At 40.9% G+C, this 20,448-nt stretch overlaps 1 protein-coding gene across 1 annotated transcript in view; it reads right to left on the reverse strand.

The window, feature by feature from the left end:
* CLTRN (collectrin, amino acid transport regulator) overlaps positions 1-20,448 on the reverse strand; it is a 43,336-nt gene that overhangs the window by 15,035 nt on the left and 7,853 nt on the right. The window contains exon 3 of the mRNA XM_060234006.1: positions 9,974-10,059. Within this exon, the coding sequence (XP_060089989.1) occupies positions 9,974-10,059 (86 nt within the window). The remainder of the gene's footprint in view (positions 1-9,973; positions 10,060-20,448) is intronic.

The following is a 20,448-nucleotide window of genomic DNA, read 5'->3' on the forward strand; positions in this document are numbered from 1 at the left end:
TTTTAAAGAAACACAACAAGGATAATCAGCAAATATAGATACTGAATAGCAATTCAGGCATAAACAGTAAAAAGAGAGATAGCTGGGTTCTTGTCTATTTTGGAAGTCATGTATTGATAGGTTTCATATTTTAAAAACTTGTGCTCTGTATTCACACAGACTTCTTCACCTTAAAATCTAGGCTCCAAATTCTAGCTCCACGACTGCTGTCTGTTTTAATGATGTATAGTTATAACAAATGTTTGATTTTAATTATATATTGTGAAACGTTAATTTAAAGTGTAATTTTATACTTTTATGTTAGTTTTATATATGTTGTAAGCCGCCCTGAGCCACTCGGTGGGAAGGGCGGGATATACCTGTAAATCCCAGATAAAATAAATAAATAAATAAAGTACGTGTATGTGTGTGCATGAACTAAAACCTAGTGCAGATTAGACACTCACAAAGACAATTTTTAAAAACTTGTATTCTGCCATCATTCCTTTTATAGCATAAGGTTTTAATGTGTATATGGTTTCTTTTTCTTCCTGACTAAAAATAGAAATAGGCAACTGGGGCCTGTGCACTGATTAATTGTAATCCTGGGAGTCAGCCGCACTGAATAGACCTGAGTAGGAGTCTAAGTAGGCCTGCTTAGAATTGCACTGTGAGTCTGTCCCCCAGTACTTCAACTGCTTTTCTCATGAAAGTCAAGACTGGCAAATGGGGGTAATCAACTCTGAAGAGACTGAATAGAGATTCTGATAAAGACTGTATTTGCTTTTCTTGTGGGGTGGAATCCATTGCATGCATTATTAGCTCAGGCAGGACAAAAACCAGTAAGTGAAGTCAGATTTTGAACTGAGATAGGATCTTTAGACCTTGCTCAATTAAAATATGACACCTGTTAAAAACTAGTTGCCAGCTAGGATATCATGGTGACATCTTCTGGCTGATCAACAGCACAGTATAATACGGATGCACAGCTAAAAAAAAAATCAGTATTTTTTAGATCTGGATCTCAGAGTGCTGAAAAATATTGACATTCCTCATTTTCCAGGTTTGGAATACCAAATTGGTACTTGGACCCAGTGTTTTGGTTGGTTGTGTGTGTGTCATTCTGATATTATTCAGCTCCATTATCCTCTTTGGGAATATTTTTTGGGGGAGCTATTTTTTGAGCAAATTGCAACAGGACCTGCTAGTACCTGTCCTTTAAATAATCCCCAAATTTCAAGTGAGTTGGACTGAGAGGTCCAATTCTATGAATCCCTGAACAAGGTGCCCTCAACCATCCTGCATTACTTGCTATTGGTGGGGGGGGGGGAGGGATTCCATGCTTTCCCCAGGGCAAAGAATAACCAAAGATAGAAGTGCAAGCAAAACAACCCCTGGCCAAAACACTCTCAAAGCAAACAGAACCAACAAACCTAATGAACCAATACAGAACCAAGGAATCCCAGCAGAACCACAGGACAATATAGCAAGCCTAACACAACAAATGTACTACCCAACAATCCAATCCAATGTCAAACTAGAAAACTGACCAAACCAAACTGAAAAGGACTGCTGTTTCAAGCCCAACAAATGTAAAACCAGAGAATCTGAGCCAATGTACAACCCAAGAATCAAAGGCAATGTTGAACTCAAGAATCCACAGCAAAAGTAAACCCCACATACAACTTCTGCAAAAAATACAATGCTGCAAGACCAACAAAACCAATTTAAATGGACAAAATTAAAGTCAAATTAACATGTCATGCCAATACCAAATTTCAGAAAGACAGACTCATTGGAAAAATAAATAAAAAAACACTCTCAGGAGCCTTAAAGCACTGGCACATGATATTTCCAGTTATTCCTGAATACTTCCAAACACCATCCCAGATGAATATATCTGGAAAATACCAGTAAGTTATTTTTTGGATATTTATCCAGAATGGATATACCCGATCTCTATAGTATAATTGTTATTTGTCCTGTACTTTATTCTGTGTATTATTGATTATATAGTAGACTGTCCATTGCTTATTGAATCTTAGGTTAATTAATTACTTTAAAAATTGTATTAATCAAGTGATTAAATGTAAATACAATACCCAAAGTTCAGTATAGGTGAACTTTCTGTAATATTAGAACGAATTAATTTAAAATTTAATATTTGTGACATCCCAACAGTGCCATCTTTCTAAATCCACTGAAGTCACTAAAGATCATTCAAATTACTGATAATTAGGCCATTGGCTTCAGTGCATCAGTTATGAAAGAAGAGAAATATGTAACAGCACAAACATTAAAGGCCATCTCTGACTTGTAAGGAAGGCACCTTCAATAAGAATTATCCATCCAATATCATCCAGACCATTTCAAGGCTCACATTGGAGGTTTTTAGATGATTTTCAACTGATATGTTAAAGATGTGTCAGCACCATTATAACAATCACTTCTTCTTCTTCTTTTGGGTCATAGCATCACTTGCCATTTTAGACCAACCAACTGAATTTAGCGGCGAACTCAAATTCATCATATTTGAAAATGGCACTGTAATAATCAGTGCAATTGTACAACTCTCCTATTGAGAAAAACAGTATACATTTCACTTTCACTTGAAAAAGCCATGTCTCGTAGGACTTCTTGTTGAGTTGTGTTTAAATTAAACTTGGTTCTGTTGTCAGTTTTTTTTCCTGGAGTGAGGACTAAATTTTCCTAATTTAAAACATAATTTAAAGCATCCCTTCTCTGTGATGCACAGCTCCTTCCAGGGAAAAAAGAAAGACAAAAAAGACAGCAGCCAGGGCTGAACCCCCAGACCCCACAATCTGGACTAGCATCCCAATCATGGGGCCAAGAGGGCGGCTCATAGGAGGCATGCCATCAGTCATTAGGCTTTCCACTGCAGCCCCACTGCAGCAGACATCACCACCAGCCACATGGGGACAGGCACAGATAGGCGGGGCTCAGTGGAAAGGCACTGGGATGGCATGGCCAGGGCTCCTGGCTTGATTCCTACATGGGGAAAGGAGAGAGGTGGGCAAAACCCTCAAAGCTGACATTTTGCCACTGCAAACTGCAAAAGGGGGATAGTATGATCCAGTCAATTGACCACCCTGGAGATCCATAATTTTGTCAGGGATCCTGCTCCACAACCCCTTTGCGCTGAATCCATGACAACAGCTCCCAGGCATGGCTTTTCAGAAACCAACAGTGTTGTGGGAGAGCAGAGCAGAGCACACACACACACCCTTGGGCCACCCACCAGCCCATTCCCCATACAAGCTGAACACTGCAGCCAGCAGAGTGTGTGTGTGGGGAAGGGTGGGGACCATTATGTGGGGTCATCCTTCAAGGTGCCACTGGAGCTCTGCTTTGTTTTGCAATTAAACAAAGCAAAAGTCCAGTGGCACCAGAAACCTCAACAACAGCAATCACAACAGAGGAATCACTGAGTCAGAGCCCATCCTCTTGGATGTGTGAAGGGGCAGCCCTAGGGGGATGTCACACATGAGAGGGAGGTGGGGCAGAAGGGATGTTGTGAGAAAAATACCCCTAATTCCAGAACATTGTAATCACCCGCTTGGTTGCCTGGGTGCCTGGAGACTCAACTCACACACATCTGCCAGGAGAACGTGGGTTTTGTCTACCAAACTGGAAGGGACTTATGAGTACTACCAGCCACAATGTTGCAGCAGCACTCCATGCCTCTGGAGGAGTGCTAGCCAGGAGAACAGATGGTTTCCAGTCACTCCGTGTGATCCCCATCTCAGCCGTTGTAGCGGAAGAAGGTGCACCGCCAGGAACTGTCGAGGCAAGCAGTTTCCAGCCTCAACCATAGAATCCATCTTGGGAGGCTAACACCACCAGCAGCTATCTTCCTGCAGTGCCAGACTCCATAACAGCGAAGCGGAAGACTCACGTACTCACCAGATGTCACCTATGCATAAAGCCATCAAGCTTATCTTAGGTGTGGATCCTGTCAGACCGCCTAAGCCTTTGTCCAACGAAACTCAAGACAAAGACTGGTGCCAATAGAAGATCGAAGAAAAGGAAGAACATCTTCACCCAGAGCTAAGTTTCTTTTGTATCGATTGGGTGTTACCTAGATGGCAATTTGGCCATCTATTGTCACCTTTTTAGATAAGTTTGATAGACTTAAGTACCCCCCCCACCTTAGTAATTTTCCCATTCTTTCCCTTAATGGTCATCCTGGAGCCTCCCCCTTGGCACATTGTTTCCTGGAAGTCCAATCAGGTAACTAAGGCCAAGTCCGCTCATTGGCTAGCTATGAGCATCCAATCAGGGACCGCCAATTAACTGGCTATAGGCTACTGCACAACTCCAGCCCTTATGGTCATTGCAGCGCCTCCCCTTTTTCTGAGGTCATGTACCAGCTGACCACTGTCATCCGCTTCTGTACCTCCCACCCCCTAAGGGCTCAAGGTAGTCCTTATAACCCGTGACCCAGTTCTTCACAGGTGTGCATCTAGCAGTACCCCAGTTCCGCTGTCTAGATACATCCTCGATTCCTGATCAGTTGAGGGACCCTCCCCCTAGTCCTCGTTCGTTGCCATTGGAGCCTTCCTTGAAGACTACGATCGGTAATTATCACCCTGTTTGTCAATCCCTTGTGTTGTCTCTGCATCTCTCTCTATTTTTCTTAGGACTGTATGTATGTTTTATGAGTTTATTGTCTTGTATGTGTGCCTATATTTTCCTATAATAAATTTTAATTGTTTTTACTTAATTAGTGTCCCTGGTGAATTTAAGCAATAATTTCTGGATGTGTATCCTGTATACATAGATTCGAAGATCCTTTTTCAGCCAGGTGCCCACCTGTCAATTCCCCAACCTCATTTTGAGGGCATTTTGGCTTACAATGTGGAGCTAGTCTCATCTGCTCACAAACAGACAAGGACACCATTTTAGAACATCTCAGGCTTTACTGAATACCAAACTATTCATTGGCATAATCCAATTAATCAAGATGCCAAATCCCTCTGTCCAGGAAGGCGCCTGTACCTTTTTGAGCTGTTCTTAGGAAACATCTGGGGATACCGGCTGAGATTTCCCAAGCACCGCAGGTGTCTAAGTGAGGTGAACCTGCTGGCTGGAAGTCTCCCTGAGGCAGGATTTCCCAGAAGCCACCTGGAAGTGGTGACTATGCAGAGTGGCAGGAACCGCATGGGTCATGCTCCTGGGTCTCCCTGTTGAATCATCACCAACACAGATGCTACACACAAACCTGCACAGTGTTGGCTGTGCTGACCACATCTATGGCAATGAGGCCCTGGCAGGGCCTGCAATTCCACACCCATGGCTGAGGTTCTATGTGCCACTGATATGCTTGCTGTAGCCATCCAAATGACACTTACTTATCCTGCAAGGAAGTGATCTGCAGCTGCAACAGCTCCATCCACTGCTGCTGATGCATAGGACCCTGATCCTGCAAGGCAATGAGTCCCTCGATTGCTTGGTCACAGAGCACAGTGAGGCAGCTGCCAGGCACCCCAACCTGGGGAGGAGAGGGGGACACCCTGGCAAAGGTGGGTACAGGGCTGCCAGTTTTCCTCTTTCCATCATAGGCAGCACACATGGGTATGCCCCATTGCATGACATGAGGCATGGTGGCGGATAGCTATAGGGGCGGATTGCCCCTATAGGTACACATCTCAGGCCTCACTTGAGAGATGGAGGGATGGTGGCTCAGTGGTAAAGCATCTGCTTGGTAAGCAGAAGGTCCCAGGTTCAATCCCTGGCATCTCCAACTAAAAAGGGTCCTGGCAAGTAGGCGTGTAAAACCTCAGCTTGAGACCCTGGAGAGCCGCAGCCAGTCTTGAGTAGACAATACCGACTTTGATGGACCAAGGGTCTGATTCAGTATAAGGCAGCTTCATATGTTTACTGTATGAGAGAGCCAGCATTGTTAGGGCAGCACCCAGGCTCACGTGAGAGGAATGAAGGAGGCAGATGGGGACTACTGGCTAGGGGCAGCTGGATTTGCACCCTTCCTCACCAGCCAGCGTGTGGTTGCCCCTTCAGACTGAGCCTCCAGAGATGGGGTATCTGTTGGAGTTCTGAAATGAGGCATGATAGTCACATTGCTTGGACTTGGTCTCCCCCTGGGGTCTTAGTACTATGTACTCCCTCAGTGGGCTAAGAGCCCTCTTTGTGTTTTTCCCATTGCCAAAGTGCAACACTATATACTGTAAGTGTGCAGAGCAGAGACCTCTGGGACAGAGTCCTATGCCACACACTGTACCTATTCAATCATGGTTGGGCTTTTCATAGTGCTGGGTGGGTTGTGAATGGATGCAAGGGAAGGGGTTCACCGCCATTGGGGTGGGAGTGATTGACTGTGGCTGCAGTCAACATCCTGAGCTCTTCAAGGGCTTTTAGGCAAGGTTGCAGCCCATCAGGGTTTTTTTTAATTTCTTACATGGTTTTATATTAATCTTACATTTATTGTATTTAATAGTTTTATACTTGTGTACTCGCTCAGAGAGCTTTGGCTACTACAGGTTGTATGGAAATGTAAATAATAATAATAATTGTGCAGGAGGGAGGTTTGGCCTATTCCATTGTATGCACATCTAAGGCTACGCCATGGCTGGGGATCAGGTAGAGTCTCTGGTTGGCTCCCTGTACAATTTCAGACCCCTGTTGACAATCACTGTCAGGTGAATTGAGCAATGCATGTATTTTCCATGTAGGTACAGCTTCCATACAAGTGAACCCGCTTCCATTAAACATGAAATATCAGTGTATTGCCCATTTCACACAAGACAGCAACCAAGCACATTGCACTTCTGATACATGCATCTGGCAGGCTCCCAGTTTGCATGAAAGGAACAGAACATCTGTAAAGGGCTATTTATAAGTAGCATTCTCTTCTGTCAGATGAGACTCAAAATAGCTTACAATTTCAAACAAAGCATACACAGAATCTTAATTAAAATAGGATTTCAATATTAAGTGAAGTACCACAGCAGTTTAGAACATACCCAGTTACCTAGCAGGAAATGTCTTCCGGAAAGGGCAAATGTTTTCTTCATTATGGAAGATAATCTTTATATGTAAGTAACAGCAGCTCCTCAGAGCCATTGCAGGATATGGCTGTGCATTTGGGTATAGCTGAGCCAAAAATATACCTGAAAGAATACATATTTGGTATTTTTTCGATATATTGTGCTCCTCCAAATATATATGGGATTTTTAGGCATACTGAAAAAAATGGGTCCCAAAAAATCCCAGAAATATTCTGGATTAACCAGGAATGTTTGCAGCTCCCAGGATGGTTTTTATTTTTTTTCTTGATTTCCCCTGTGTTTTTGTCTTCTGGGCTTGGTATCAGTTTGCAGGCTGCTTTAGGTAAGATTCTGTAACTTCCAAGTGCTTTTGTTGCTTTTAAAAAGTTTTGTTGGCGTTTGGTTGTGTCAGATTCCCATGTTTGTGGATTCTCACATTTGAGATTCTTGCATTTTATGTAAGGTTGATATTTGTGTATTTTATATAATTGGGGATTCCCACATTTCACATAGTTTCTCAGGTGTTACATAGTTTCACATTCTTGGGTTTTACATTTGTTGGGTTTAACAATAGCGTCAATAGCATTCCTATGGGGGATTCTTGGGGTTTACATTTTTCACTTTCCCCCTCTCTACAGGAAGCAATGGAAGATGGCTGGGAGCACATTGTTCAGAGGTCCATAGAACTGGACCCCTTGGTCCAATTCGCTTGAAATTTGGAGGGATTTTTTTTTTTTTTAAAGGGCAGGCATCAGAAGCTGCCCTGCAATTTTGGTGAAAGTATCTTAAAAAAACCCTCCTTCAGTCTTCTGGGAAAATTTCCCAGGAGAATAATGGAGCAGAGAAACATCAGAAACGTGGAAAAAATCCTGGCTCTGAATCCCATACTTGTATTTGGAGCCCAGAAAACCAGAGATAATGATATTTTCCAGCTCTAATATATCCACATCTGAAAAATACAGGGGGGGGGGAGGTTGTACACCCCAATTTTAGTATATAAAGGTCATGTGGGGAGAAGACTGAAGGTGCATTCCATGGTCACAATCAGAATTGGGCCTAGGTTTGCCAACTCCAGTTAAGGAAACTCCTTGAGATTTGGGTGTGATATCTGGTCAGGACAGAGTCTGGAGAAGAAAGGGAGCTCAATAGAGAGGTGATGCCATACAGTCTGCCCTCTGAAGCTGCCATTTCCTCAGGGGAACTGATCTTTGTAGACTGGATATCAGTTGTAACTCTAGGCCCCTTGAGGTTGGTAATCCTAATCAGGCCTGTGTGTGCCTGGAAGGATCAGAACCCCCATCTAGAGTTGCCAGCTTTCAGGTGGAGCCTAAAGATCTTTAGAATTCAGCTAGTTTCCAGATGACAAAGCTCAGTTGCCTTGGCTGAACTGGAGTGTAGACTCTGTGGCATTATACCCTGCTAAGGTTCCTTCCCAGACTCTGCCCCCACCCCCCACCCCCCCGCAGGCTTCACTCCCAAGCCTCTAGGAATTTCTCAGCCTGATGCTGGCAACCCTACTTCCATTGCATCTTGGCAGCCATGCCACAAGGATTTGTATTTTATGAATTGGCCTAGAAACAAAGCTGACCTAGACTGATTCTGCTCAACTTTGAATCTCTCAAAGGTGCTTCTAACTGTACATTTTGCACTGCAGTATTTAGGAAACAAAATACAACTAAATGGGGGAGTGGAAAGGACTAGTTCCCCAATGCCTTGTAATTTGCTGAGAAAACTGGATGTTTAAATATTCACATGCCATTTTCAGTCAATGTGTGTATTTTGCACTTGACTCCATACACTAATGCATTACCATGAGAAGAGATCCCCTTAGTAACATTCTAAAAGCTGCTGTCAGTTCTGTTTATAACAAACAAACAAAGAGAAGCCATGGGATACTGAACTCTTTACACATAGCTAAGGCAAAGATAAGCACTGACCAATGACACATTTAGTCCAGCAGTCTGTTTGATAGGGGTGGATTACACCAGAAGCAAGGAGAAGGATATCAGATTATGTCTCATTTTTAGCTATTCAGTTTAGGCACTTTCAATTTATGCTTGATTCTAGCTAGAGTTCAGCTTGCTTTGGGTAAATATGGATATTAGAAATGTATGCCACAATGTTCACAGTAAATCACTCAAATGTTACTTTTCTCAGCTGCTACTCTTCCTTACCTTTTTCAGCACCTTCTATAATTTTGCATTCTGTCATTTGAACATTAATACTGCCAATCTGTGCAGATGGTTTACAATTGAGTAATTCTGACTAAGATTACACTATAAGAGACATATCAGGCTAAGATTTCAAACCACTGGTCTGCAGATTGGTAAAATATGCAGAATGCCTACTGTAAATGAAGCAAGCTAAAGTGCATATCATAAGCAGGGGTGGTCAACGGTAGCTCTCCAGATGTTTTTACCTACAACTCCCATCAGTCCCAGCCATTGGCCATGCTGGCTGGGGCTGATGGGAGTTGTAGGCAAAAAACATCTGGAGAGCTACCATTGGCCACCCCTGTCATAAGGTATGAAAGTTCAGCGTGTCTGAATAGGAGCTTTTCTGAACACCCCTTCTGGTTCCAAACATAGTCTTTCAAAAAAATTTTGATGTCAGACTTGACTGAATTCTGCAAATGGTTGCAATTTTAATGAGGAAATACATGTTCTTATTTGTGGCCTATTAAAATTGTGCTATTTGTGGGCTGCTCCATGTGACCCCCAAAATGACTTTCATGACAGTGAATAGAAACAGCAGAGAAACTATCACACAAATTATCTCATGGTCAGACCAATTTCAAGCTTCTAATGGGGTGAAGAGAAAGAAATCACATCACACATTGAAAATCGACCAGCTGTGAAATGAAGCACTCACATCACATATACTAATTATTTCCAACCCTCTGGCATGGCATAGCTTTCATCTCAAAACAGAAGGCGGAGACAGAAAGTTAAGCACATACCGGTACTTACTGGGTTGTTTGTTGACTGGAATATTTTCTCATGGCAAAAGCCATTATTGCTTTAAACAGAAATTCTTCACTGGTATCCCAGGTATACTGTAAAACAACAAATAACTATTGAAGATAGAATACTGGAAGACAACCTTTTCTCTCCAGCAAATGAAGGAAATACTATGCTGTTGATGTCATGGAAATACACAGATGACTATATATTATATATCTCTAAGGTTGCAAATCAGGCATCCTTGAGGCTATTTCCAGTTTGCTTCCTTTTCTACATGCAATGGAATGTGTGTGTTTATATATACACACACACACACATACAATTTTTAAGGGAATACAGAATGGAGAAAAAAGGAATGAAAAAAGGCATAACAAATGTAATTAGCAGAAACACAATGTAAAGGGCAATTTTACAGATATTAAGGATATTCCTTAGTCAATATATATATGTATATAAGATGAGTATGTGGCATTATAGCTTAAAATATGTGACATTATATATATGGTGTTATAGTGTAACCCAGAAGCTCTCGGCTTGACTTCGCGAACGAAGATTTAAGAAAGGTGCAGTAGTCCACATCTGCTGCAGGCTCGCTGGTGGCTGACAAGGCCAATGCGGGACAGCCAGGTCCAGCCACAGTGGCTGCAGGGAAAAGTCTGATTTGGGGTTGGTGCTGTAGCAGTACAATTCTTCGACCACAAGTAAGGATGCCCGTTGACCGCTAACTGGGGTGGGGGAGGAGACGAGCTTTATTTAGGCCACCTTTTCTAGGCCCCTCTCCATACGGAGCAAGCAGTGCTGTCCCTAAATAAGGCTGCTTGGTCGTTCAGGGTGCTGCCGAAAAATGCTTTCATCTCCGGGTCAGCATCAGGCGACCAGTACCCTGAACTGCCTACATGCAGGATCGGGACTGCGGCTTCCAGTGGTATCTTCCACCTGCCATTTTGCCCCTTGCCTATCACTGCAGGACTTGGTATGTTGTGGGTTATGGATGTGGATACCCTTCAGACCTGCGCAGAGGAATTTTTAGGTGAAGCGCAGTGTGCACAGTACTGGCTCCACCCTTTCACCATGGGGTCATCTGCCATGGCTCAGTAAGCCGGGACATCGGCAGCGAGTCCTCCAGGTAGTAGATGTTATGTTAACAAGCTCTGTCTGCCCGGGCTTGATGTTAGAGTTTTCCTTCTCTTGGCTGGCGAGGTTGGTGAGCCCAGCCTGCCCATCCGGTTATACCGCCGGACATTCGGTCGCACCATGAGCTGGCAAACTGTGAAAACGGGGGGGGGGGGGGGGACCAGCGAGAAGGTGTTGCCATGGATGCAGTAATGTAGGAGAGGCAATTGCAGTGACCATCTGCCAGGCATAGCCAGACAGTGACCATGCAGCGTTCACTACCCCGGGAAAGGAGAGGCGATGTATTGCGCGTGCACTTTCCCAGGGGGGGGCAGGACACCCGGAGGGAGCCCACCCCCCCCAGCCCAGAAGCACTGCCTAACTAATGAACATAAGAGAAGCCATGCCGGACATAGCAATTAAAAAAAAATTCAGTATGTATTCCTGTCAAATATTTGCTTTTTCTTTTCAGGACCACCACATATGGCAACAGGTACCATCTCTCACCTTACACTTCCAATACAATTCTTTATAGTTTTTATCCATCTTCTCAATGGCTTTTGGGGTAATGTACCAGTGATAAAACATTTTATACCAGTTTTCCTAAAGTGTTTCATTCACTGATCACAAAGCCTAAGAGCATGGCTAACAAGAAGGGTGAAGGAAGATATTAGAGTAAAAAGGCTTCCTTCAGAAACTGGAAGTCTTACTCAAACAAGGCAAACAAAAACCAGTACAAACTTTCATACAGGAAATGCAAGCAGACACTTAGGGATGCAAAAAAGGATTTTGAGGAATGTATCACTAAAAGCATAATGACTTACAATAAAGAAATATTTAAATATATTAGCAGTGTTCCCTCTAAGCTGAGTTAGTGTGAGTTAGTCAGAATTTTTTAGCCTTTGACTCACACATTTTTGCCTTTTATCAGGAAGGATGGCCCAGGGCAAACTAACTTATGCAGTACCGAAATTGCTTGCTCACAACTTTAATGCCAGTAGCTCACAAAATAGAATTTTTGCTCACTAAACTTCACAACTTAGAGGTAGCATTGATTAGGAGCAGGAAACTAGCTAGGGAAGCAGTTGGACCATGGAATTAAAGCAGTACTAAAGGAAGATAAAGGTGATTGCTGCGAAGCTGTATGAATTCTTCTCATCTGTCTTCTCTGCTGAAGATGCAAGGCAAATATGTTTCTGAATGGACATTTTCAGGATGAGAGGATGTTCAGCTCAGGCAAATAGTGGTGACAAGGAAGGAAATTCTAGAACATATAGATAAACTAACAAATCACCAGGACTAGATGGTATCCATCCTAGTTAAGTTCTAGAAGTTCTAGTTAAATTGCTGATCTTCTGTTTAAGCTACATAAGATGTCCCTCATTTTATATTCTATTTAAGCCATGTAAGATGTCCCCTGCTGTGGGAAATGGACCACATTGACCCCCTTGCTTCCATCTTTCATCTTCATGCATCACACACACACACACACACACACCATGTGACTCTTCAAATTCAGGCAGCTAACTTCAGAAGGCATTACGTGAATTCTCCACTTGGAAGAGAAGACTCTTTGTCCTAATACCCTCTCCCCCACAACATATTTATAAGTGGAGTTGGTTGCTGTAAAGTATACCTCTTAATTTCCCTACTCATACAATCAGTAATGTGTGGGTTAAATCTGCCCTCTTATAACAATGCAGGCACTGATGACAGCCTACTCTGGAGGTAGTTAAGGGTGGTATAATGCTCAGTATTACACAGTTTTGAGAAAACAGCTGTTCAGCAGCATCTTCCCTCTCATGCATGGTTGTTTTTAAAAAGGTAAAGGTAGTCTTGCCCAATGATAAAAGTCTGCCTTCTAAATTTGGACAGAAACTGGGGGTGTTTTCACAGTTGTACTATACTAAGCTCTTTGCAGTGTAGTAAGGTTGAAAACTAGGCAATTTTACGTGATTTACTTGCATTGATATTTCTGCTTCATAGCAAAAAGAACATCCTGTCATGGGTAATGAATGAAACCTATTGTGTTATCACAATAAGGAAAACATGACATTTGACTAGACACATTTTCCTATGTAGAATAATATTTCTCCAAATATTGAATGAGTGGGCAACAATGTGACAAGTGAAGTTCATTGTTGGTAAGTGTAAGCTAATGCATATTGGGGCAAAGAATTCTAACTTCAAATGTAGGCTAATAGAGTCTGAACTTGCTGAGACTGAGAGGGGAAAAGATTCTGGGGTCGTAGTAGATAGTTCAAGGAAAGTGTCAGCCCAATGTACTACAACAGTGAACAAGGCAATCTCTGTGTTCAGGATTATTAGGAAAGGGATTGGGAATAAAACAACCAATATTGTAATCCTCTATATAGATCTCTATAGAGATTGGGGAGGGACAGTGGCTCAGTGGTAGAGCACCTGCTTGGTAAGCAGAAGGTCCTTGGCATCTCCAACTAAAAAGGGTCCAGGCAAGTAGGTGTGAAAAACCTCAGCTTGAGACCCTGAAGAGCCACTGCCAGTCTGAGTAGACAATACTGACTTTGATGGATGCAGGGTCTGATTCAGTATAAGGCAGCTTCATATGTTCATATATGTTCATATGATCTAAGATTCTTCATTTGGAATACTGTATCCAGTTCTGGAGCCCCATGGCGCAGAGTACTAAAGCTGCAGAGCTGCAGTCTGAGCTCTCTGCTCATGACCTGAGTTCAATCCCAGAGGAAGCTAGGTTCAGGTATCCGGCTCAAGGTTGACTCAGCCTTACATCCTTCTGAGGTTGGTAAAATGAGTACCCAGCTTGCTGGGGGGGGGGGGGGAAGTGTAGATGACTGGGGAAGGCAATGGGAAACCACCCTGTAAAAAGTCTGCTGTGAAAACGTTGTGATGCGCTGTCGCCCCAGAGGCAGAAATGACAAGTGCTTGCACAGGGGACTACCTTTACCTTTTTATCCAGTTCTGATCATTGTATCTCAAAATGGACATTGCAGAGCCGGAAAAAATACAGGAGAGGGCAACCAAGATGGTCGCAGCACCTTCCTTATAGGGAAAGACTGAAGAGTTTGGGACTCTTCAGTTAGAAAAGAGATGACTAAGGGAAGACATGATGCAGGTTTACAAAATTATGCATGACATGAAGAGAGCTGATAAAGAGAAAATTTTTTCCCTCTCCCAAAATACTAGAATTCGAGGGCATCCAGTGAAGCTGATGGGCAGTAGACTCAGGATGGACAAAACAAAGGAAATACTTCCTCACGCAGAGAGTGATTAAAATGTCAGATTGGCTGCCAGAGGATGTAGTGATGGCCTCAGAAATACACCGCTTCAAAGGGGGATTAGATAAATTCATGGAGGATAGGTCTGTCAGCGGCTACTAGCCATAGTGGCCAGGGGAAACTTCATGTTCATCGATTAACATTTTTTTATTGAACTTTCTTTAACCATGATACAACAGTCCTTCAGACCTTGAAAGTTACAGAACAGAGGATTTGTTATAGTAACAGGTATGCGAAACTTCATGTTCAGAGGGACTAAACCTCCGAACCCAGAGCCAGGAGGCAACATCAGGGGGAAATCTTGGCCTCTATGCCCTATTATTGGCCTTCCAGAGGAACTGATTGGCCACTGTGTGAGACATGTTTCTGGTCTGATCCTGCAGGGCTCTTCTTAGCATCCTTCCTGGCCTGCCAGACTCTGACTCTTGGCTTCATTGGGATATTGGTGAATTTTTTTTAAAATCAGGAGTTGCTAACTCTCACCTGAACACAAAGCTTAAGAACATAAGAGAAGCCATGTTAGATCAGGCCAATGGCCCATCCAGTCCAACATTCTGTGTCACACAGCGGCCAAATATATATATATATATATATACACACACACACACACACATACACACTGTGGCTAATAGCCACTGATGGACCTCTGCTCCATATTTTTATCTAACCCCCTCTTGAAGGTGGCCATGCTTGTGGCCGCCACCACCCCCTGTGGCAGTGAATTCCACATGTTAATCACCCTTTGGGTGAAGAAGTACTTCCTTTTATCCGTTTTAACCTGTCTGCTCAGCAATTTCATCGAATGCCCACGAGTTCTCGTATTGTGAGAAAGGGAGAAAAGGACTTCTTTCTCTACTTTCTCCATCCCATGCATTATCTTGTAAACCTCTATCATGTCACCCCTCAGTCGACGTTTCTCCAAGCTAAAGAGCCCTAAGCGTTTCAACCTTTCTTCATAAGGAAGGTGTTCCAGCCCTTTAATCATTCTAGTTGCCCTTTTCTGAACTTTCTCCAATGCTATAATATCCTTTTTGAGGTGCGGCGACCAGAACTGCACACAGTACTCCAAATGAGACCGCACCATCGATTTATACAGGGGCATTATGATACTGGCTGATTTGTTTTCAATTCCCTTCCTAATAATTCCCAGCATGGCGTTGGCCTTTTTTATTGCAAACGCACACTGCCTTGACATTTTCAGTGAATTATCTACCACGACCCCAAGATCTCTCTCTTGGTCAGTCTCTGCCCGTTCACACCCCATCAACTTGTATTTGTAGCTGGGATTCTTGGCCCCAATGTGCATTACTTTGCACTTGGCCACATTGAACCGCATCTGCCACGTTGACGCCCACTCACCCAGCCTCAACAGATCCCTTTGGAGTTCCTCACAATCCTCTCTGGTTCTCACCACCCTGAACAATTTAGGGTCATCTGCAAATTTGGCCACTTCACTGCTCACTCCCAACTCTAAATCATTTATGAACAAGTTAAAGAGCATGGGACCCAGTACCGAGCCCTGCGGCACCCCACTGCTTACCGTCCTCCACTGCGAAGACTGCCCATTTATACTCACTCTCTGCTTCCTATTACTCAGCCAGTTTTTGATCCACAAGAGGACCTGTCCTTTTACTCCATGACTCTCAAGCTTTCTAAGGAGCCTTTGATGAGGAACTTTATCAAAAGCTTTCTGGAAGTCAAGGTAAACAACATCTATCGGGTCTCCTTTGTCCACAAGTTTGTTTACCCCCTCAAAGAAATGTAACAGGTTAGTGAAGCAAGATCTTCCCTTACAGAACCCATGCTGAGTCTTCCTCAATAACCTGTGTTCATCAATGTGCCTACTCATTCTGTCCTTGATAATGGTTTCTACCAACTTTCCCGGTATTGAAGTCAGACTGACTGGCCTGTAATTTCCTGGATCTCCTCTGAAACCCTTTTTAAAGATGGGGGTGACCCATCTTTGAGTTACCCTTTGACCTCATCTTGAACTCCAGCATTTGACTTTGTTCCTGTTCAACCCCAGCAACATTAATATTTTTCCTGTGGATCATTTTGCAGTAACAATTATACTTTATAGTTTAAAACATTACTAACCTTGCGCTGGACCTAAAGAAACATACAACAATCAGTGTGCCCACCTGTCACTATCCTGGGTACTTTGCCCCAAGGGGTGGAATAAGGGCACAGCTAGGATTTCCGTGACCTTCCAGCACTAAGAGTTTTTTGTTTAACAGCGTTATCCATTCTTTTATCCACACTAAACAAACTGCTTCCTGATATAATTTTAAATTCGGTAGTTGAAATCCACCTCTCTCTTTTGCATCTGTCAAAATTTTCATTTTGATCCTTGGTTTCTTCCCAGCCCACACAAATTCTGCAATTTTTCTTTGCCATTTATCAAATTGTTTACTATCTTTCACAATGGGAATAGTTTGAAACAAATACATTATTCTTGGTAGAACATTCATTTTAATTGCAGCTATTCTACCCAGCAGTGACAAATTAAGTTTATTCCATTTTAACATATCTTCATCCATTTTACTTCTTATAATTATTTTTAAACAGATCAATATTCTTCATTGTTATCTCCACACCCAAATATTTTACCTTGGAGGTGACTTCACAGCCCGTTAGTCTCTGCAATTCTTGTTGCTTATTTATTTGCATATTTTTACATAGAAGTTTTGATTTTTCTTTATTAACACAAAGTTCCGCCAACTCCCCATATTCTTGTATTTTGGCTAACAACAAAGGTGTAACTTGTATGGGGTTTTCATTTATAAACATTATATCATCTGCAAATGCTCTATATTTGTAAGTAAATCCTTTTATTTTTAATCCTTCTATTTCTTTTTCTTCTTTTTACTGCATCAGTAATATTTCAAGAGTCATTATAAACAACAATGGGGAAAGCAGACAACCTTGTCTTGTACCTTTGCTAATTATCATATCTTCTGTAAGATCTGCATTTATACATAGCCTTGCACGTTGTTCAGTGTATATTGCTTTTATCATTCTTATAAAGCTTTCTCCCAGCTCCATTTTCTCCATTACTACAAACATAAAGTCCCAGTTTAAATTGTCAAATGCTTTCTCTGCATCCGCAAAGAATAATGCTACTTCCTTTTCTGGGTGTCTTTCATAATATTCTACAATATTTACAACAGTTCTGATATTGTCTCTTATTTGCCTTTTGGGAAGAAACCCCACTTGATATTCCTTTATAAAATTTATCAAATGTTGTTTAAGCCGTTCTGCCAAGATTCTTGTATATATCTTATAGTCATTATTTAATAGCGAAATTGGTCTGTAATTTTTTACATTCGTGACATCTCTATCTTCCTTAGGTATCAACGAAATAACATCTTCCTTCCATGTGTTTGGTATTTTCCCTTTTATTCTTATCATGTTCATCAACTTCTGTAATTTTGGTATTAACTCATCTTTAAAGGTTTTAAAATATTTAGCTGTATATCCATCTGGCCCAGGTGCTTTTCCATTTTCCATTGCATTAATTGCTGCTTCAATTTCAATTTTTTCAATTGGTTCATTCAAAACTTTTCGCATATTTTCCAGTTAAGGGTTCTATTTTTATCTTTTGTAAATACTCATCCATCTTTTCTTTCTTTATTTTAACACCTTTAAACAACTTGGCATAGTACTTAAAAATTTTCTTTTTATTCCCTCTTGGGTGACCACCTCTCTTCCATCTACCACAATTTTATTAATAATTTTATTTTTTCTCTTTTTCTTCAGTTGCCAAGCCAAATACTTTCCAGGTTTATTTGCTCCCTCAAAAGATTTCTGCTGCAGTCTTTTCAAATTCCATTCCAATTCTTTATTTAACAAATGTCTCATTTGCGTTTGTAATATTGTAATTTCCCTTATAATTTTCTTTTTCCCTGGCCTTTTTCTCAACTCCCCTTCTTTTTTCTTTATTTCATTTTGAATGTCCAACAACTGTTTTTCTTTTGCTCTCTTATCTTTATTATTCAGAGTAATCAACATTCCTCTCATTACTGCTTTATAGGCATCCCAGACTGTCTGAAATTCTATATCCTCTTTATCATTCATTTGAAAGAAAGCTTTAGTTTCATTTTCTAGGTATGTCACTATTTCTTTATTCTGTAGCAAATCTTCATTCAATCTCCATCTTCTCAACTTCTTAGGCAATTTTGTAATCCACATTATTGGGTTATGGTCAGCCCCAATTTTAGGTAAAATCTGTTTTCCTTGTTATAAGACCTAAATCTTTAGTGCCCCACAACATGTCAATTCTGGGAAAAGTTTTATGTCTTGCTGAAAAAAAAGTATAGTCCCACACTTCAGGGTTAAATTTCCTCCATATATCTTCCAAATTTCTTGTTTGACTAATTCAAAAAAAAGACTTTGGCAATTTTCCTTCTTTGTTATTATTTTTTCCCCCAGACCTATCCAATGAGTTCTTAATTGTTCCATTAAAATCTCAAAACTTAGTCATAAGTCAGTTCATCAAGTTGTTGTATAATGTCTTTTTAAAAAGCATTCTTTGCACCATTAGGCGCATACAGTCCCAATAACAACTGTTTTTTTGCATTTATTATTATTTCTACAGCTACAAATCTTCCATCTTTATCTTTAAACACTAATTTTGGCTCCAATTCTTGTTTAATATAAAAAAATCACTCCCATTTTTTCTGTTCAGCCAATGAAAAAAATTCTAACCCCAATTGTTCATTCCATAAAAATTTGTAATCCTTTTGTTTAATATGCATTTCTTGTAAACAAACTATATTACAATTTTGCTTCTTAATCCAATGAAACATTGCCCTTCTTTTTTGTGATGAATTTAGTCCATTTACATTCCAAGACAATAATTTGTAATCCATCATGGTGCAAATTCTTTATGTTCTTTATAAAATCTATGCAGTTCCTGTGCATTTATAATTGTGATTCTTTTCCCCTGAAGTTCAAAGCTCAAACCTTCAGGTATTATCCATCTAAACCTCATTTCATTGTCCCATAACTTTTCTATCAGTTTTTTATATGTTCTTCTATCATTTATCACTTGCCTTGGCAACTCCTTCATAATTCTTACTCTGAAGCCTCCCACTATCAATGTCTTTTCAAAGTTTTTATAATAATAATAATAATAATAAATTTTTATTTCTATCCCGCCCTCCCCACCTCAGCAGGCTCAGGGCGGCTAACAACATTTTATAAAAACATACAATAATAATAATAAAACCTTTAAATTTAGCAATATAAAACATCAACAATAAACTTAATAACATTAAAACCAGTTCAATAAATAATCATTCATGATCTTTCCCACCATTTCTTTTGTCATGTATCTTATGACAACATCTCTTGGTAAATTATTTTTCTTGGCATAGAGTGAGTTCACTCTATACATATAGTTATACATATTTTTAGTCTCTTCAGGGTCTTCCTCTAAAAATTCTGCAATTATTTTTATTATATATTCTTTCAGGTCACCATCTTCCTTTTCAGGTACTCCTCTCAGACGTATCTGAGTCTCCATCAATTTGCAGTCATGGATTGTCACTTTTTCTTGCATTTTCAACAAGGTGGAATCATGTACTTTCATTCTCCCTTCTACCTCTTGTACTTTCTTAGATGTTTCTTCTGTTTCCTTTCTGAGATCTTCCATATCTTTTTAATCTCTTCTATAATACCTTTTTTTGATGCAGTTATCTCTCTCGTGCCTTTCATCATTCTGGCCTCCATTGCCTCTAATTGATCCTGCATTTTCTCCAATGAAGTAGCCCTTGTACGGGTTTGCTTGTGTTCTGACATTTAAAAACACCAAAAATTTTGATCTCACCAATTTCAAATTTAACTATCAGATTCAAAAGATTAGAGCTTGCTTTTTATAACAAGCCTAATTTTGCCATCCTCAGAGCTTTCCAAGCTGAGATATTAATTTTTAAAATTTTTAAATCCTTCAAAATGGCGGTCGCGACTTTTTGCTTCTCTCTGCAACTTTTTTCCCTTTTTCTTTTAAAGGCTTCTAAAGTCCATTACAAACAATATGTCCAATAGTATTTATCTTCTTGTCATCATCTCAATTAATTCCAGCAATTTTTA

The sequence above is a fragment of the Heteronotia binoei genome, chromosome 3 (assembly GCF_032191835.1).
Source record: "Heteronotia binoei isolate CCM8104 ecotype False Entrance Well chromosome 3, APGP_CSIRO_Hbin_v1, whole genome shotgun sequence".
Classification (NCBI taxonomy): domain Eukaryota; kingdom Metazoa; phylum Chordata; class Lepidosauria; order Squamata; family Gekkonidae; genus Heteronotia; species Heteronotia binoei.